This window comes from Alexandromys fortis, unplaced genomic scaffold (genome assembly GCF_014885135.2).
Source record: "Alexandromys fortis isolate MF-2015 unplaced genomic scaffold, M_Fortis_MF-2015_v1.1 scaffold_80, whole genome shotgun sequence".
In the NCBI taxonomy this organism is placed as follows: Eukaryota; Metazoa; Chordata; class Mammalia; order Rodentia; family Cricetidae; genus Alexandromys; species Alexandromys fortis.
Genome location: NW_026068174.1, coordinates 6,931,063 through 6,949,369, shown reverse-complemented (window position 1 = coordinate 6,949,369; position 18,307 = coordinate 6,931,063). Strand labels below are relative to the sequence as shown.

Sequence of the window (18,307 nt, the reverse complement as noted above, 5' to 3'; positions counted from 1 at the left end):
TGGAGGCTTATACAGCAAGCTCAAGCAGCTTAGATTGATGAGGAAAATATGCCAGTGTAGTGGCATATACCTTTAGTCTCAGCAGTTGGGAGGCAGAGGCAGGCATATCTCTATGAGTTATTCAAGGCTACATGTCTTGTCTCAAAGGAACAAGTTATAGGCAAAATAAACAGTTACAAGCAGAAGATACAATATTCTTAATGAGCTCTGTCCTCGTGTAGGACCCAACAGATCAGTGGCTAGAAACACAAACAGAAAACAGCAGAATGCTTGTCACTCACTTGTCCTGGGACTCAATGTACACGTAGAGATGAGGCTCAAAACACTTGGAAACAATGCCATGAAATGGATTGTCTGGGGCTTTCGGCTTCTTTGGCTGGAAAGAGAGGAGGAAAAAATATGAATGAACATGAACCCCATGTTTGAGCAACCTCTGCAAGATTTTAAGCAATTTCAAAGAAAACATCAGAGTTCATTCCTAGCTCATAGGAGCTGTGGACATAGGGCTGCATCATGCCATGACCATCCAGGGAGCCAGCGCAGCTCTTGTCCAGATCTCTGACTTGCTGTGAGTGCCGGAAGATTTTCTGCTACTCTGATATTACATGCATCTTTGATTTGGAAGCTCATCATCATGATGTTCTCAAATATTAAGTCCGGGCTGAATTTTGTATTGGTAGTCTCTGCTTGTTGCTAGACACCTTCTCATCTTTCCTTCATGGTGGTGTTCCTGCTACTACTACACAGTCCAGGAAAGCGAGGTGCTTAGCTCCTCTACCAGCAACCCCAAGGCACACGGTCAGACCGGCTCCTCCTGCAGAGCTCCCTGGACTTACAATGCTGTGGCTTGGGGGCATCTTGTCTAGAAAAGCATGGCTGGAGACTATGGTGGGGACACTGATACTTGAAAACCACTGGCGAACAGGTTACTAGGCAGCAGATGATTAAAAGCTATATTTTCTTCCCAATTTATTTCCAAGTATCTAAAAAATAAGAATCTCCCTGTTACTTTCTACTCCTTAAAAAAGTGTTACTCTGTCTACTGCCAAATGTCAGCAAAAGGACTCTGAGCCAAAGACATGAAGTTCAAATTTAACATAAGCCATGCCTGCAACATCCTTGCTGATCAGAACTCTTAGGCCCTTTCCTCCTTTCTACAGAGATCAAACCCAAGGTGCCGCACACCAGCCAGCGCTCTACCGCCACACTCCATTAACTGGCTTAATGAGGGACGACACTGCACAGCAGCCTGAGCGGGCACTGTGCTGTGCTCCTGCTATCTCAGCCCTCCAGAGCACCAGAGCTAGAGTCTCAGGTCTGCCTGGGCTCCGTAACTAGATATCATTCCAGAAAGGTGGGAGGGGTAAGAGATATGACTCCATTGGTATATTAAAAAAACAAAAACAAAAACAAAGCCAGGTGCTGGTGGCACACGCCTCTATTCCCAGCACTCGGGAGGCAAAGGCAGGTGGATCTCTTAGCTCGAGGCCAGCCTGGTCTACAAGAACCCACAGAACCCACACAGTGGAAGAAGAGAACCAACTGTCACAAGCTGTCCTCTGACCTCCAGACAAGCATCAAGGTGTGTGCTCCCTTCCCTCCACTCTAAATAAATAAAAACAGAATAAAAAATATTAAGACTAAAAATAACTGTCAAATACTGGGAAAGCTGCCACCCAGTGATATACAAAAATACATCCACCTTCTTTTTAGCATCTGGTCCCTTACAAACCACTGTAATGGGTTAAAATCGTCTTTTAGCTGATGTAGTTGCTTTAATCCCAGGCGAATCTCTGTGAGTTCAAGGCTATCCTGGTCTACAGAGCAAGCTCTCAGCCAGTCAGGGCTACACAGAGAGAGTCCGTCTCAAAAACAAAAAATAAAAAATAAAACCCCCAAACATTTAAAAATGAGTAATTTTCTACAAAAATTAAATGTTGTTGGGTGTGATGGCTCATGCCTTTAATCCCAGCATTTGGGAGGTAGATGCAGGGGGATATCTATTGAGTTCTGAGCTAGCCAAGGCTACAGAAAGAAAAAAAAGGAGAAAAAAGGTCAACTTTACATATATCCTATAATTTCATCTTTCTTTCACCTTCCATGAGTTTCATGTTTTAAAATTTGAGGTCAGATTTCTAGAAACTGCCCTTCTGGTTTTGTTCTCTAAGACAGTCTCACGGTTTTCCAGAAGTCCTCTACCTCCTAAATACTGAAATTACAGGAACATGCCACCACACCTGCTCAAAATTCTGGCCCTTCTTTAGGCAAACCCATACCAGGTGCCTATGTATCTTGTCGTCTGGAAACTAAACTACTGCCAATGCTGGGCCCTGGGCGGGACGATGAGAGGGCCTCTGGGAAAACAGGGGGTTTTATCCAGTCCATAGCTGCTCCCCTCAGAGCTCGGGTGCCAGGCGCTGTTCTCAGCTTCCACTAGTTTAACACAGACGACCTGCCACGAAGAATGAAGGCTGTGGGGATTCTCACCCCTTTGTTCTATGTGTGTTCACCTGCGTGTGGGGTGTGTTCACCTGCGTGTGGAGGTGTGTTCACCTGTGGGGGGGCATGTTCACCTGAGTGTGAGGTGTGTTCACCTGCGTGTGGGGGTGTGTTCACCTGTGTGGGGTGTGTTCACCTGCGTGTGGGGGTGTGTTCACCTGCGTGTGAGGGCATGTTCACCTGCGTGTGGGGGTGTGTTCACCTGTGTGTGGGGGTGGCAGAGCTTGATTTCAGACGTCTTCCTCTATTGCTCTTCACCTCACTTTCTTTCTGAGAGAGTCACCTCTCACTGAACCTTGAGTTTGTCATTTCAGCTAGAATGGGTGGCCAGTAAGGCCTCTGGATCCACTGTCTTTGCTCCCCCAGTGCTGAAGTTAAAGGTGTGTACACCATGCCTCGCTTTTATATGGGTGCTGGGGATCTGAACTCAGGTCTTTGTTCTTGTAAAACAAGAATTTTACATGCTGGGCCATCTCTCCAGACCCCATTCTATCTGTTTATTTAATATATTCTTTTTGATAAGGTGATTTATTAATACAGAAAAATGTGATTCAATCTGTCTTTGTAGGACTAGATATCCTGACTGTAGATTGGGTACCTGTTCAGTGATTTAAACATAATCATGAGTATTATTACCCCTTTCTCTGTGTGTGTTGGGGAGGTACATGCTCATGCAGATGTGCTGCACTGGGTGGGAAGAGGTGTGGAGAGGAGTTTAACCTAGGGAGTCATCCTCTGGTGCCTTCCACGTTTTGGTCAGGACTTTGTCAAGCAGCCTAGGCTGGGCAGCCAGTGGGTAGCAGGGGTCTGTCTGTTTCAGTCTTGTCTCACATGACTGGGATTATAGGCGCATCCCACCACTCCCAGCTTTTGACATGGATTCTGGAGAGCCATACTCAGGGCCTCACACTTACAGAGGCGAGTGTTTTACTGACCAGGATACCTCCCCAACCTGTACTGTTCATCTTGTGCTTTGTTTTGCTTATAATTATCATTATTTATTAGTGTGTGTGTGTACATGTGCACGTGTACACACACACACACATACATGGAAAGTTTATGGAAGTCGGAGGACAATTCTGTGGAGTCAGTTCTCTCCTTCCATCTATAACATACCCTCAGAACTCCAGACCTTAGCACAACTGCCACCATAATGGAAGTTCCATTCAGGCCCTAACTCAGCACACCAATACCACCACCAGCCAAACAAAAACAAAGGCCTACCCATCAAAGCCCATAGTTCTGGGAAAATCTCTAAATGTTCTATCCTTGCTTTTTGGCTTTTGTAGTTCTGCTTCTCGATAATTGTTCTTGTTAACTGAAATATGTCAAGCAAGGATGTGGATTTTTGTTTTGTTTGTTTGTTTATTTGTTTGTGCTTAGAAGCTCACCTCGAGAAAGACTCAGGGCTATACTAGGACCCCTAACATCCAAAGCAGTTATCGGGTGACTAGTAAAGACTTAATATTGGCTTAAACCCTTGTCTGAGCAGTCTTTTCTGATGGATCCCCCGCAACACATCTTTATACAGGTTCTGAGGATTGAACTCAATTTTCCATGCTTGCGCAGAAGCACCCTTACTCAGTGAGCCATCTTATTGGCTCATTTTGCTTGGTTTGAGACAGGGCGTTGCCACGTATACCAGCCTAGTCTTGAACTCTGTGATCTCAGGCTGGCCTTGAACCATAATCCTCAACTTCTTTAGTGTTAGGTTTACAAGTCATCAAGCCTGATCTTCACAGGGGCTATGCATGGCAAGGCCCCACCGAACGCATAGAAAGTTGCATTACTAGATAGGCAGGTGTCCCAACTCCACCTTAGGTGACTGATCTACCTCTGTATTGTCTGTCATTGGTCTTGCCACCACAGTTCCTAGTTCCTGTTGAAGCATTTTTATCAGGAGTGGAAACAAGATGGAGATAACAGGAGGGACTGGCCAGGTTTCTTTCACTTCTTGTTCACAGGGATGCCCATGCCCACAGCTCCTCTACGGATGTGCTCATGTGTAATGAGTAGGTGCTGGAATTTCAGCTCCCACTGGTGTCTCCCTTTGCACCAGGCAGCTCCCCAAAGAGCTGCTCTGTAGCTTAAAGAACACACTAAGTCATTTAGCAGTAGCATTCAGGCTGGACTGCTGAGTTTGTGAATTCTGTCCAAACGCTGCAGATGTTTAAGCTATTTCCTCCTGAGTTTGATGGAATAATAAAAGGTTACTGTTGTCACAGTAAGGAGGTCTGCAGCTGGCCCCATTTCCTTTTATTACTATCCAATGTAAACAGATTAAATCTAACTGCTCGGATCACCAGAAGGGTACATTTTTAAACCAGAAATTCCTGATTTCTTCTCTCTCCTCCTGTGCCCTCAGTCCCTTGCTTTTTTAATCGCTGGGACTATCTTGGCAACTAAGCACTCAAGTCTTCCTCAAGAAGTGAACACTGCTTTTCAAGTTCACACTCCCTTCCCAGCGGCTAGGCACAAACTGCAGCAGCTGGGAGCAAGGGATGACCTTGACCTTGGAGGTCAACTGTGTAATTGGCTGTAGCTAGAGGTGGTTAGAGTAGCACAGGGCAACAGGTAGGGGCTCCTCTCCCCCCCCCCCTTGGGCTCGCTCCCTACTAAGGCTGTGGAGTCTCTTCTCTGCACTCCAAGAGAGCCTGTTCTTCTGGTACAAGACCCCAGAAGACAACGGGCTGAGATCTGAGACTCCAGCTACTCAGTCAGCGGTGAGAGTGACGCGTGGGGGCATAAGTCACTGTGTGAGTGTTACTACTACTAAAGAACAGCCTTGATGTATGGGGACATCATCTAAATCAGAGATTTTTTTTATTAGTTTTTTTTTTTAAACACACGTAAAACTTCAGGTTTAAAACAAGCTTGATCTGGAAAGTCCATGTACAAAGTGACTCAGAATGTTGCTGCTCTGGCTAAGACACCTTGGACCTTTTCTCTCCTAACTCCCCATGTCTGATGGGCCATCAAAGAATACAGCGTCATGATGTAGACAGCAGGGAACTGAGAACCTAAACCTATGTGAGACCACGTGGCTCTGAGTAGCAGATACAGGTCCAGCATTTTCCTCACCACAGAGTTCTGTTTTACACCTGCCTGTCCAGATCAGTGTCCACGGTCCTTAGATCCAGCAGGTTTTGGTCTTACCACAATCACTTGAGGCTTTCACAAAGAGGAAAAGCTCCAAGACAAAAGCAAGATCATATTTTACCTAGCAAAACTGTGCAAAGGTTTGAAGGGACTCTGCTAATTCAGTGCAGTTGACCAGCCACCATAGAGCACCTGAGTGCTCCAACTGCATGCTTCTAATCATGACGAAGGCATGGGGAGACTGCAGGGGCCCATGCAAGGCATGACTACAAGGCATGATTCTGCTGGGCAGACGGCCCAGTGAAAGGGAATTTACAGGGAAGATGAGGTCCCTCCAGCCCGAGTCCTTGCTCCCACACTGAGAACTGCTCTGGGGTGAGAAGCAGTATTCCCCCTTTCTGTGCTGCTCAGTGATTCAGTGGCTGTAAGTCAGTTACTGCTAGCCTCACTTTCCTGGACAGACTCACAGCAACCCTTCAGTTCTGCCCATTTACTTTTGCCTATAAACTTAATTTCTATGGCCTCCACTTCTTAATAAGACATGAAGTGTGTGCATGTTGGGGGTCGGTGTGGGCTAGGTAAGGAATTCCAGCTTGTATCTGCTAGACTTGGCCCCTCCACTTCCAAATTCACAGCCTGGAGCAAGCTGTTCAGCTTCTCAGAGCTGTCCTTTGATCACCTGTAGAACCAGAGGGAGCCACTGTGAAAGTGAAATGAAAGACAGCGAGTAGTTTGAAATTATAAAGTGCCTCAAATGTGAGGTATCTGTGTTATTACAATTACTTAATCAAGGGAACAGACACTTTTTTATGGCCCTTAGGAATTCTGCTGTCCGACTTCTGCCAGAATTCACACAACCTCACCACACTAGGAACACAGCTCTAGCAGCAGCACAGTGTGTGGCTGGGGGCTTCCTCAGGCTGGTGTCCCAGCCACCTCCCTCTGGCTGGTGTCTGGAGAGAAACAATGCCACCAAATAATCCTCCAGCAGCCACGTGCAGAAAATTAAAAAGGAGCACTAATCCACAAAGGAAATGGCGGACTTACTGCTCAACCTCTCTTGACATAAAGTAGCAATGAAACAAAACACCATTCTGCAGGAAGAAGGGAGAGGAAGTTTCTAGCTAGACAGAAAGTGCTGAAGGAAATTAAAGTACTGGTGTGCTCTGAAAGGAACTCTCCAAAGATGCTGCTGGTTACCCTGATGTTTCCAAGGCCTCTCCAGTGGTTTCCATGTTGGCTTGCTATGTGGAGGCCTCTCCCAGCCCATGACACTGCTAACCCCACAGTGTCTCACATCATCATGGTGCTGGATGAGAGGAAGGAAAGCTTCCTGACAGACCCAGATGCTGAACAAGGAAGAACTGTACTGGGCAGCTCTGCTACGTGGGCTGTGGAGAGTGGGGGGTGGGGTGGGCAGGGGTGGTGGTGGTGGTGCTCAATACTGAGGGAAGGTTCTTCTGCAACAGATCAGGGGCAGGCAAATTGCTCTTTGTTATCTGGCCAGGTCTTCTGTAAAGCCCACCACCACTGTGATCTCTAAGTGTGGTCCCTAGCTCGCTTCCAGAAAGGTGCATGAGTAGTTACACACTATGACACAAGCAGACTGAATCGGTTACACACTACAACACAAGCAATCTGAGTTGGTTACACATTATGACACAAGCAATCTGAGTTGGTTACACACTACGACACAAGCAGGCTGAGTCAGTAACACACTACAACACAAGCAGACTGAGTTGGTTACACACTACGAAACAAGCAGACTCACTTGCTCTAATTCTCCTTTCTCCAGCGCCAGCTCCTCCATCTCTGGTGTTGTCTCCTCTTCCAGGAAGGGATTGGTAGATGGCAGTGGGGACTCCAGCTTTTTCTATTAAGAAACAAAAAAGAGGTTATTTTCTGAGCATGAGCCTTGCCAACAACCTACTTTATCCAACTCTTCCTGACAGCTGGATCATTGGATCTGCCCTTATAACAAGAACAGAGGCATAGGGGCCACATTCTCATCTGCATGTCTTCATATTCCTCTTGGACTTTTTGTTTTGTTTTATTTTTTTCTTTTTTGAGACAGGGTTTCTCTGTGTAGCCCTAGCTGCCCTGGAACTAGCTCTGTAGACCAGGCTAGCCTCGAACTCACAGAGATCACCTGCCTCTGCCTCCCTAGTGCTGGGATTAAAAGTGTGCGCCACCACTGACCAATTTCCTCTTGCATTTTCTAGAACCTGCACTGCCCACTCTACTCCAATTCTTTCTTTTAAAGACTGGTCTGTCTATGTAGCCCTGACTGTCCTAGAACTCACTATGTAGCCCAGGTACCCTACTCCAGTTCTTAGCTGGCTAGAACTCTCACTCATCCTTTAGTCTTCACTTGAGAGGTCTCTTTTGGGAAGTCTTCCTCATCTGCCAAGTTTGGGCAATGTGTATAAGCTTTACGGGTACATATGAAGCTGGGCGTAAGTTGCCTGTGCTGTAACCCTAATGTTATAAGGTAGAGACAGGTAGATCACGGGAGCTTGCTGGCTAGTCTGGATGATAGTAACTCTTTCTCAAGGGAATACGGCTTAGAAAGAATTCCAACATCCTCCTCTGGCCTCCACATGTAAGTACACACACACCGGCAGGCTCACGAGAAGGGGGAGTGGGAGAGGGGAGAGGAGAAGATGGGGAGAGTGGGAGAGGAGGAAAGGGGGAGAGACTGTGGTGGCTAGAAACATGTAGCTGCTGGTCTCCATGTGTCTTTGGTGCCTTCCATGTAATAGGTGCTCAATAAATATGGATGAATCCAAATGCCAGATGGGTTTGAATTCAAGAACCACAGAGCTAACCTCACATGTTCTAGATTAAAGCCAGAAATCCATTCCCAAGTCAAGTCCCATTATAATGATCACAACAGAAAGTTCCTTGAGAACAACTATTCCTCATCTCTGGAACGAGATAACTGTTTCAAAATACATCAATGAGAGAGTCACAGGCTCTGGGAAAGCCGGGGGCAGGAGATTGGGTTTTAGCTCCAACTCTGCCGTGATGGTCAAACCATCTAGCGTCTCTGAGCCACAGGAGCTGCATCTCTGAGTGACGCTACAGTCACAAGACTGCTTCAAGGATCAAATGTAATCAACGTGCGAAAACCAAGCAGAAGCACAAGTACGGGCTCACCGACGATGCTAACTCCATCGCAGTGCAGAGCCCACACAAGTCTTGGGAACATTTTAGGATTTCTGAACCAAAGGAGTCTTTTATGCTTAGGTGCTGAGAGTTTCAGCAGAAAGGAAGTCAAACGGCAAGCAGGACAAAAGGAGACAAGAGGCTAAGTGGAAAGGAAGTTTCCAAATGTATTTGTGATATTTTAGCATCTACCAGTAGCGCAAGCTGATGTAATTGCTGAAACCAGGAGAATGGCCACAGTTGGATGATTATGGGAATGGCTGCCAAGTGCCCACATCATTCAAAGGCATTACAAAAAAACCAAAAGTGAACTACAACAAAAAAACAAAACCCCTGAGGTATCTGCTATCAACTTTAAGATAATTCTGTTTACTCACATTTAAAATACTAAATTCTTATTCAAAATACTCAGGTGCTGTTTTGTAGTCAGACAATGGCCTCTGTACATGAAGAAAGTCTGATGGTGACTGTATTAGCATTCATAATTAATATTAAGTCTCTAAGTGGTTATTTGGGAATGGCTGCCAGAACACAGAAAAACTCTGCCTATTTTCATTTGGATTTTTTTTAACTGGGTTTCACTATGTTTCTTAGACTAGCTGTGAACTCTTGGACTCAAATGATCTTCCTTAGCCTCTCAAATATCTGGGACTAATACAAAAAATATTTTTTTATAATCACAAATATCTTTTCCCCCAAAACATAATATTCTTATTAATTATTTGGGAATTTCATACAACGTATGCCATCACACTCACTCCCATTCCTCCCAGATCCACTCTCCCATCCTTGTGCCTCAACCTCTTAAAGAGGTGGCCATCTTCCTGCCTCTGCCTTCTCAACACTAGGATCACAGGTGTGCATAGCACCTACTTCGCTGGAAAGAAAGCAGCAGGGGCACAAGACTGAAAGTCTTCTGAAACCGGTTTCTTCCCAACACCACACAGACAGCCTGGCCCACTGACTCTCTGGGATCTCTCCAAGAAACGGGAGCAGTGGGCTGTCAGCTTACAAGTGTGAAAGGCACAGCAGAATGCTTCCTTCTTCCCAGCCCCGGCACTGCGCACTAATTACCCGGCTGAAAAATACTGTTGTACTCAAGAGCGGGTGCCGAGGGCCATGCTGCTTCTCCTATTCATCTGCTATGGTGAAAACAAGTCTTTGCCAACAGCAACCGCTGGCGCAGGATAGCTTCTGGGTGACAGCCTGCTGTCAGCCATCTGGGTCGCACTTCTCCTTCCTGCTCAGCAGCTGCTGCGGACCAGAGAGAACTGCTAGTCTGGACTGGACTTTAAATAACTGGAGTGACATGTCCTATAAACTCTGCGGGGCTAGATGAAATGAAGTATTTGCCAAGAAGGGAAAGGATTTCCAATTTTAAAAGAATCCATTCTTTTGGCGATGATGACAGTGTATCTCAAGTCCACATGGGAAGCTAAAGTTCTTCATACAGCAACTTAATTGCCTCTGATTGGCTCACATGGGATTCCCAGCACCTTCAAAACAGAAGGGGCCACACACGGGCCAGGCAAGCTGTCTCATTTACTGTGAGAAGAGTGTGGCTTCTGCCAGGTGTGTTTCCGCATCTGGGCCTGCACACACAAATCCCCTTTGTAGGCCCTGGCTGGACACGTTACATTATCAAAGAAAGAACACTGAAACTTAAGGCCATTTCCCCCTTCCCTGAAGAAGAAAGCCTTCAGCTATGAGATGAAAGCCCCACATTCTCCTCAGTTCTCATTCCATAAGCACTTTGCACCAGGTCAGTTCCTGATTGGTACTTTAAGAGGCAGCCTGTGGGCCTTAGCTGACAAGGCTGCAGGCAGGGCTGCTCACACCTGGTGTTTACTATCCTCCACCGCTCTGGCTGCCACGTGTTCGTGCCTCACATTCATGCTATTGCAGGTCTCTTTCTCCTGATAGACCGTGAGCACCTGTCTGATCCAACGTCTCATCTTAGCCTCTGCACAGAACACACTTGAGGATTTTCTTGTCCAATACTTCTGCACAAATGTTTTCCACACACAGGTTTCTGTTTTCTGTGTGTGTGTTCATAAGGAAAAACATACTGGAAAGCTCCAGGTAAGAAGAAAAAGAACTTACTTTAAAAATATTCTCTACTAACCTCCAACATGTAGGTAACAGCTGAGGGTGGAGGTGCACACATGTAATTAATCCCAGCACTTGGGAGACAAGCAGAAGATTGAGTGTTTAAGGTCTGCTTCTGCTACATAGTGAGTTTGAAAAAGGTGAAAGATTTTATATATGCACTGAAGAAAGTTTGAGGCCAAAGTCTGGGTTACATAAGTCCCTGGGTTTTTCTTTTGTTTGTTTGTTTGTTTTTTTTTCAAGACAGGGTTTCTCTGTGGTTTTGGAACCTGTCCTGGAACTAGCTCTTGTAGACCAGGCTGGTCTCGAACTCACAGAGATCCGCCTGCCTCTGCCTCCCGTGTGCTGGGATTAAAGGCGTGCGCCACCATCGCCCGGCTAAGTCCCAGTTTTGAACAACAACAAAAACTAACAAAATACCAAGCAGGTATTACTTGGGGGGTTGGGAGCGGGGAGGTGAAGAGGCTATTTATCTGAGATAAAACTCTTTAAAGTACAGAATAATTCATATAACATAAAATTCAACATTTATAAGTGAGCTGCAATCCAGCAATATTCATGCATTATTTATTCATAGTAACTAAAAAATGGAATAAAACCAAATGTCCAGCAGATGAAGAGATAACTAATATTTATAATCCACACTCATATTACTCAGGCATAAAAAGATCAAAGTACTGATGCACGGTAGAGCACAGGTGAGCCTTTAAAATACCACAAGTGAAGTAGAGCAGACATAAAAGGCCACTCACTGTGTGTTTATGGAATGAGAAATGTCCAGAATAAACAGATCCCTAAAGACAAAAAGGAGATTAGCATTTTCTCCCAGAGCTAAGGGACGGAGGTAACTGAAGTGATTGGTAAAAGAGTTTTCTTTCTTTTCTTTTTTCTTCCTTTCTCTTTCTCCTCCTTCACCTCTTTTCTCTTCCTTCCTTCCTTCCTTTCTTCTTTCTTTTCCTTCCTTTTTCTCTTTCTTTCTCCCTTCTGTACTTTCTTTCTTTCTTATTTTTTTCTTCCGTTCCCTCCTCCTTCCTTCCCTTCTTTCTTATTATGTATAGTGTTCTGCCTGCATGTCACTTGCAGGCCAGAAAAGTGAACCAGATCTCATTACAGATGGTTGTGAGCCACCATGTGGTTACTGGGAACTGAACTCAGGACCCCTGGGAGAACAGACAGTGCTCTTACCCTCTGAGCCAGGGTGATGAAATGTCTTGGAACTTCACAGTGGCAATGATGGAGTAACCTTGTGAATGCACTAAATTGCATACTTGAAAAGGTGAGGGCTTTACAATTTTGTTATAAGAACACCCCAGGGGCAGAATTTATCACACAATGTAATTTGGGAAAGCCCAGGCATTGGCAGCGGTCTTTTCTCCAGTGACTAGAATGTCAGACTCTCTTCAGACATGACCTGCAGTCAATTACTGATGTGAGATGACCCTCTGGATGCTGTGAATATGTTTTATTACCATTTGTTAATAAAGAAGCTGCTTTGGCGTATGGCAGGGCAGAATAGAGCTGGGTGGGAAACCCGAACTGAAAGAAGGCAGAGTTCAGGGAGACACCAGCAGACACCAGAGAAACAAGATGTGAGGTAACACCACAGTCACACAGCAATACACAGATTAATAGAAAATGGGTTAACTTAAGATTTAAAAGCTAGTTAGTAATAAGCCTGAGCCATTAGCCAAGCAATTATAATAATATTAAGCCTCTGAATAATTATTTCCTAAGTGGCTGTGAGGCCCAGCTGGCAGGAGAGAAACTGATCCAGTGGGACTGAATGGGACAGAGAAAAAAAAAACCTTTAGTTACAAAATACAAAATGCATAAGCAACACACAGTCCTCACTTTTGATGGGAAAATGGAGCCCTTCTTTTGTGTTTCTTCATTCTTACCTATCATTTCCAAATTTTCTATATTGACTAAGTATTATTTTCTCCTTAGAAATAGGCACAGACACACAGTCTCATTCTGAGACTCCTGGAGGCAGGATCGCCCTTTCAGACTGAGGTCGAGAGAACAGAAGATGAGAGCTAGACCAGAGAGAAAGGTTGCTGTGAACACTTGGCTTGCCTGCCCAGAGAGCAAGGAGGAAATGAGAGGCTGTGGCTTCAGTCTTGGTTAAGAAAACTAAGGTTGGGACCTGAGCCAGTGACCTCCACAGGAGCAGGTACAGGGAGAAAATGCCAAGGGAGAGACCACCGAGGGAGTCTCTAAGCCAGAACACATCAGAAACATCATCCACCATGATCAAGTTGGCTTCATCCCAGAGATGCAGAGATGGTTCAACATACAAAAAAAAAAAAAAATCTGTCTATGTAATCCACCATATAATCAAACTGAAAAGCAAACAAACAAACACACGATCATCTCATTAGATATTGAAAAAGCCTTTGGCAAAATACAACACCCCTTCATGATAAAAGTCTTGGAGAGAGCAGGAATACAAGGAACATACCTATACATAATAAAGGCAATATACAGCAAACCAACAGCCAACATCAAACTAAATGGAGAGAAACTCCCAGCGATCCCACTGAAATCAGGAACAAGACAAGGTTGTCCACTCTCTCCACATCTGTTCAATATAGTTCTTGAGGTCATATGTAGAGCAATAAAGCAACAAATGTAGATCAAGGGGATACAAATCAGAAAAGAAGTCAAACTCTCACTGCTGATGATATGATAGTTTATATAAGTAACCCCAAAAAATTCTACCAAGGAACTTCTACAACTCATAAATACCTTCAGGGATGTAGCAGGATACAAGATTAACTAAAAAAATAAAAAATAAAAAAAAAATCAGTAGCCCTCCTTTACAAAGACGATAAATAGGCTGAGAAAGAAATCAGAGAAACATCATCCTTCACAATAGCCACAAGTAGCATAAAATATCTCAGAGTAACTCTAACCAAACAAGTGAAAGACCTGTATGACAAGAACTTTAAATCTTAGAAGAAAGAAATTGAAGAAATCACCAAAAAATGGAAAAACCCATGTTCTTGGGTAGGTAGAATTAACATAGTAAAAATGGCAATCTTACCAAAAGTAATCTACAGATTCAATGCAATGCCCATCAAAATCCCAGCAAAATTCTTCACAGCCTTGAGAGAATAGTACTCAACTTCATATGGAAAAGCAAAAAACCCAGGATAGCCAAAACAACCCTGTACAATAAAGGATCTTCTGAGATATCACAGTCCCTGACTTCAAACTCTACTACAGAGCTACAGTACTGAAAACAGCCTGGTATTGGCATAAAAACAGACAGGAGGACCAATGGAACCAAATCGAAGACCCCAGATATCAATATGTATACCTACAAACACCTGATTTTTGACAAAGAAGCAAAAAATATAAAATGGAAAAAAGAAAGCATATTCAACAAATGGTGCTCTTATAACTGGATATCAACATGTAGAAGAATGAAAATAGACCCATATCTATCGCCATGCACAAAACTCAAGTCCAAATGGATCAAAGACCTCAACATAAAACCAATCACGCTGAACCTCATAGAAGAGAAAGTGGGAAGTCTACTTGAATGCATTGGCACAGGAGACCGCTTCCTAAATATAACCCCAGTAGTATAGACACTGAGAGAAACAATTAATAAATGAGACCTCCTGAAACTGAGAATCTTTTGTAAAGCAAAGGACATGGTCAACAAGACAAAACAGCAGCCTACAGAATGGGAAAAGAGCTTCACCAACCCCACATTGAACAGAGGGCTGATCTCCAAAATATACAAAGAACTCAAGAAATTGGACATCAAAAGAACAAATAATCCAATAAAAAGAAAAATGGGGTACAGACCTAAGCAGAGAACTCTCAACAGAGGAATCTAAAATGGTTGAAAGACACTTAAGGAAGTGCTCAGATCCTTAGCAATCAGAGAAATGCAAATCAAAACAACTCTGAGATTCCATCTTACACCTGTAAGAATGGCCAAGATCAAAAACATTGATGACGACTTATGTTGGAAAGGATGTTGGGTAAAGGGAATATTCTTTCGTTGCTGGTAAGAGTAAAAACTGGTACAGCCCCTTTGAATATCAGTATAGCAATTTCTCAGAAATTAGGAAATAACCTACCTCAAGACCCGGCAATACCACTTTTGGGTATATACCCAAAGGATGTTTAATTGTACCACAAGGACATGTGTTCAACTATGTTCATAAGAGCATTGCTTGTCATAGCCAGAACCTGGAAATGGCCTAAATTCCCCTCGACCAAAGAATGGATAAGGAAAATGTGGTACATTCACACAATGAAGTATTACAGCAGAAAAAAATAATGCCATCTTGAAATTTGTGGGCAAATGGATGGATAGATCTAGAAAATATCATATTGAGTGAGGTAACCCAGACCTAGAAAGACAAAATATCATATGTACTCACTCATAAGTGGCCTTTAGACAAAGCAAAGAAAAACAAGCCTATAATTCACACTCCCAGAGAACCTAGACAACAATGAGGACACTAAGAGAGACAGACATGGATCTAATGTACAAGGGAAGTAAAAAAAGACAAGATCTGCTGACCACAAGAGAAGGTTTAAGGGGAGGGGAGAAAAAGGGAAGGGAGCAGAGAAAAATGCATAGCTCAATAAAATCAATAATAAAATTTTAAAAAATAATTAATTAAAAAAAAAGGAATAGGCACAACCTAACTCTCCTTTAGGATGCTATTCAAATGGAAGAACATGTTCTTTTAGCATCAAGGAATCATTTATAGGGGCCAGGGTGACAATGACTCAGTGGCTAAGAGCTCTTTTTGATCTTACAGAGAATCAAGGTTCAATCCAGCTTCATGTCGTGTTCACAGTCATCCTTAACTCCAGATCCCAGGGAATCTGACAGTCTCTTCTGACCTCCTTGGGTACCAGGCACATACACATATACACACACCTACTAAACCTTCAGAAAAGTTTTAAAAAGAAACCACTCATAAATATTTTCAAACACCGACAGGAATTCCTTGGACATGACAAAACTACTTCCTTGCTCACGTCAGATCCCTGGGAAGCTCTGAGCTCCCCTCCACTTCTGACGGTCTTCCTAAGGTAAGCATTAAGTTGCCAGAAGGCTGAGGTGTGGGGTGGCATGCTCTGTGTGTGAGCATCAAGGCTGACAAGTGCAAGTGGGTGTAGTGGTACATGTCTATATCCCCAAGCCCGAGAGGTGGGAGCAGGAGGACCTCATGTTCTAGGTCTGGCTGGGCTATGCGACCCTGTATCCAAAATCCAAAACAAGATGGAACAGAACATTGTTTCCACAACTTTCTGTTTTTAAAATGTTATTTTTTTTAAGCTGAGAAAATACATTTTATGTTAAAATGACCCTTAAACTAAATGACAATTCTGTTTGAAAGGCCAAGAGGAAATGGACTCCAGCAGCAGAATGTAGGGAGGATTCGTATTTTTAAAAAAGACAAAGAAAAAGAAAACTCAAACTCAGAGAGGCAGTTAACCCCAATCTACTCTTCTTTCAGCAAAAGGCTGGATAGAATTTGCCCACCTTCAATCTAATCATCAGGTCACTAAAAATGCATATGGATACAGTTAAACCACATACAGACATTTGCTTTTAATTTCAAGGCAAGTGAGCCTTAGACTTCCTTAAATCCCTCCTGCAGGGTCAGAAGTTGAGGTAAGAGGCAAACACACTGACTGCTCACGTGTTGCAGAAAGAGCTGAAGGAAGGATGGGGATTGAACTTGGGAGCACTAGTACAGACAGACAAAGCAAGCCCATCCTCAGGGTTCTTCCAGTCAAAAGTGTATCATGCCCCCTTTACTGTCAAAGTCACCAAGGGCTTAAAGTGAGACAGAGAAGCCAGGGATGGTGTGTGTATAGTGTGAGTTGGGAGGGAGGGAGAGGAAGAGAGAGAGTTAGAGGTGGCATAACAAACTAACAGCAGGCAGTCTCCCTGATTTGTTTCCAAGGAGTCTGCTAAAGTTCTATAAAATCTGATGTGTATTATACAGTATCAAGATATATCTGGATGCATTTTGTAGTTTATTCTGAGATCCTAAAACAAAATGGTAGTCAAAAAAAGATTTTTTCAAAAGGTCTTCCCTGGAGGCAAGCAGCAAAGAAGGAGGGACAGTACCAGGGCACAGCAGGTCAGGTCACTCAGCCTGGGAGCTAGGGCCTCTTTCCAGGGTCATTGCTACAAGTATTGTCAGGAGTCATGACTGGTTCACCAGAATCCCTCCCATCAAGGACGACAGATCACAAACAGAATGGATGGCCCCTGTTGGTCCAGAGTGAGGTGATGGCAGGAATCAGGCCCAGTATGAATATTATCTAAAGTAAGAACCTTCCCAGCACCCCAAAGCTAGGGGTCTGAGAACCTGGCCTAGATACTGGGAACTGAGCTGAAGAGGCCATGGTAGTCTGTTGGTGTTCTAAAAGTCTTGTTAAAAAGAAAACCTTTGCTGACTACAGGAGCCCACTGTCAAGTGCAGATCAGCTGTTGAGGCTTGGTAATTGTAAGAGACAACGGTCCAGAAGAAGACGATGAACTCTGTTAGAAGCTGACTGACTTGAAGAAGTGTGTGGGGGCAGCTGACCACCGCGAAGAAAAGTAAAGAAAGAGCTTGTGATGTCCTGCAGGGTCGGTGTGTCCCTGTGTGTGTGTGTCCCTATGTGTGTGCGCGTGCGCATCTCCCTGATCAAGGATTTGTGATCTGAAACTCCCTTGGGAGCCTAACAGGAGAGAAAAGCAAGGTCTGAATGATTAGAAGGGAGATTGACAAATCAGTTCTGCCAAAAAAATTTAAAAGTCACATGACAAGAAAGGCAAAGCCTGGGGAAGAGTGCTCCTATCTGAGGAGCAAAGCAACTCCAGGATGACAAGGTTTCAGGCCAGGAGCCAGCCCCAGCTAAAGGAATCAAGGTGAAGAAGTGCAGTACGATCCTGAGAAACAAGCGCCCCAGCCTACCCCTCCAGACAGAGGTGGCTGCAATCAGTCAAGTGCCACCGTGATATTGCTATCCTGTTGTCTACAATAAAACCAAACCAAAAAGGGCACCATCCTCACAAGCAGAAGCAGAGCTCAGGCCGGCTTCCCAGGGTCTCTGCTTATTGACTGACCTGCTCAGCAGCATCAGCCTGTCTACGGCCTCGCCATATGATTTACTTCCTAGTTCCAGCATACTCCTCTTACCAAGTGATGCTTTCAGGATGACATTCTTCTTCAAGTATCTGCATGTACTTTGACCATATCCACTCCACACTGCTTTTTCCTGTCTTGTCCTCCTCCAAGCCCCCACCCTAGCACTGTTGACCCCTGGGGGATTTTTTGGATTGGTGACAGTGTCATGTGTCCTGGACAGACCTAGGTTTGCAGACTTCCCTGGTTATCAACTACAGCACAGTCATCTGTGATCCTAACGTGATCTAACAGTAGCAGAAATCACCAGG

At 44.3% G+C, this 18,307-nt stretch overlaps 1 protein-coding gene across 4 annotated transcripts in view; it reads right to left on the bottom strand.

The window, feature by feature from the left end:
- Window positions 1-18,307, bottom strand: part of Vps53 (VPS53 subunit of GARP complex) — a 128,596-nt gene that overhangs the window by 42,491 nt on the left and 67,798 nt on the right. For all 4 annotated transcript variants that reach the window (XM_050128799.1, XM_050128795.1, XM_050128798.1 and 1 more), the window contains 2 exons: window positions 7,370-7,471; window positions 282-376 (listed from right to left, as the gene is read on the bottom strand). In XM_050128799.1, coding sequence (XP_049984756.1) covers window positions 282-376; window positions 7,370-7,471 — 197 coding nt within the window. The remainder of the gene's footprint in view (window positions 1-281; window positions 377-7,369; window positions 7,472-18,307) is intronic.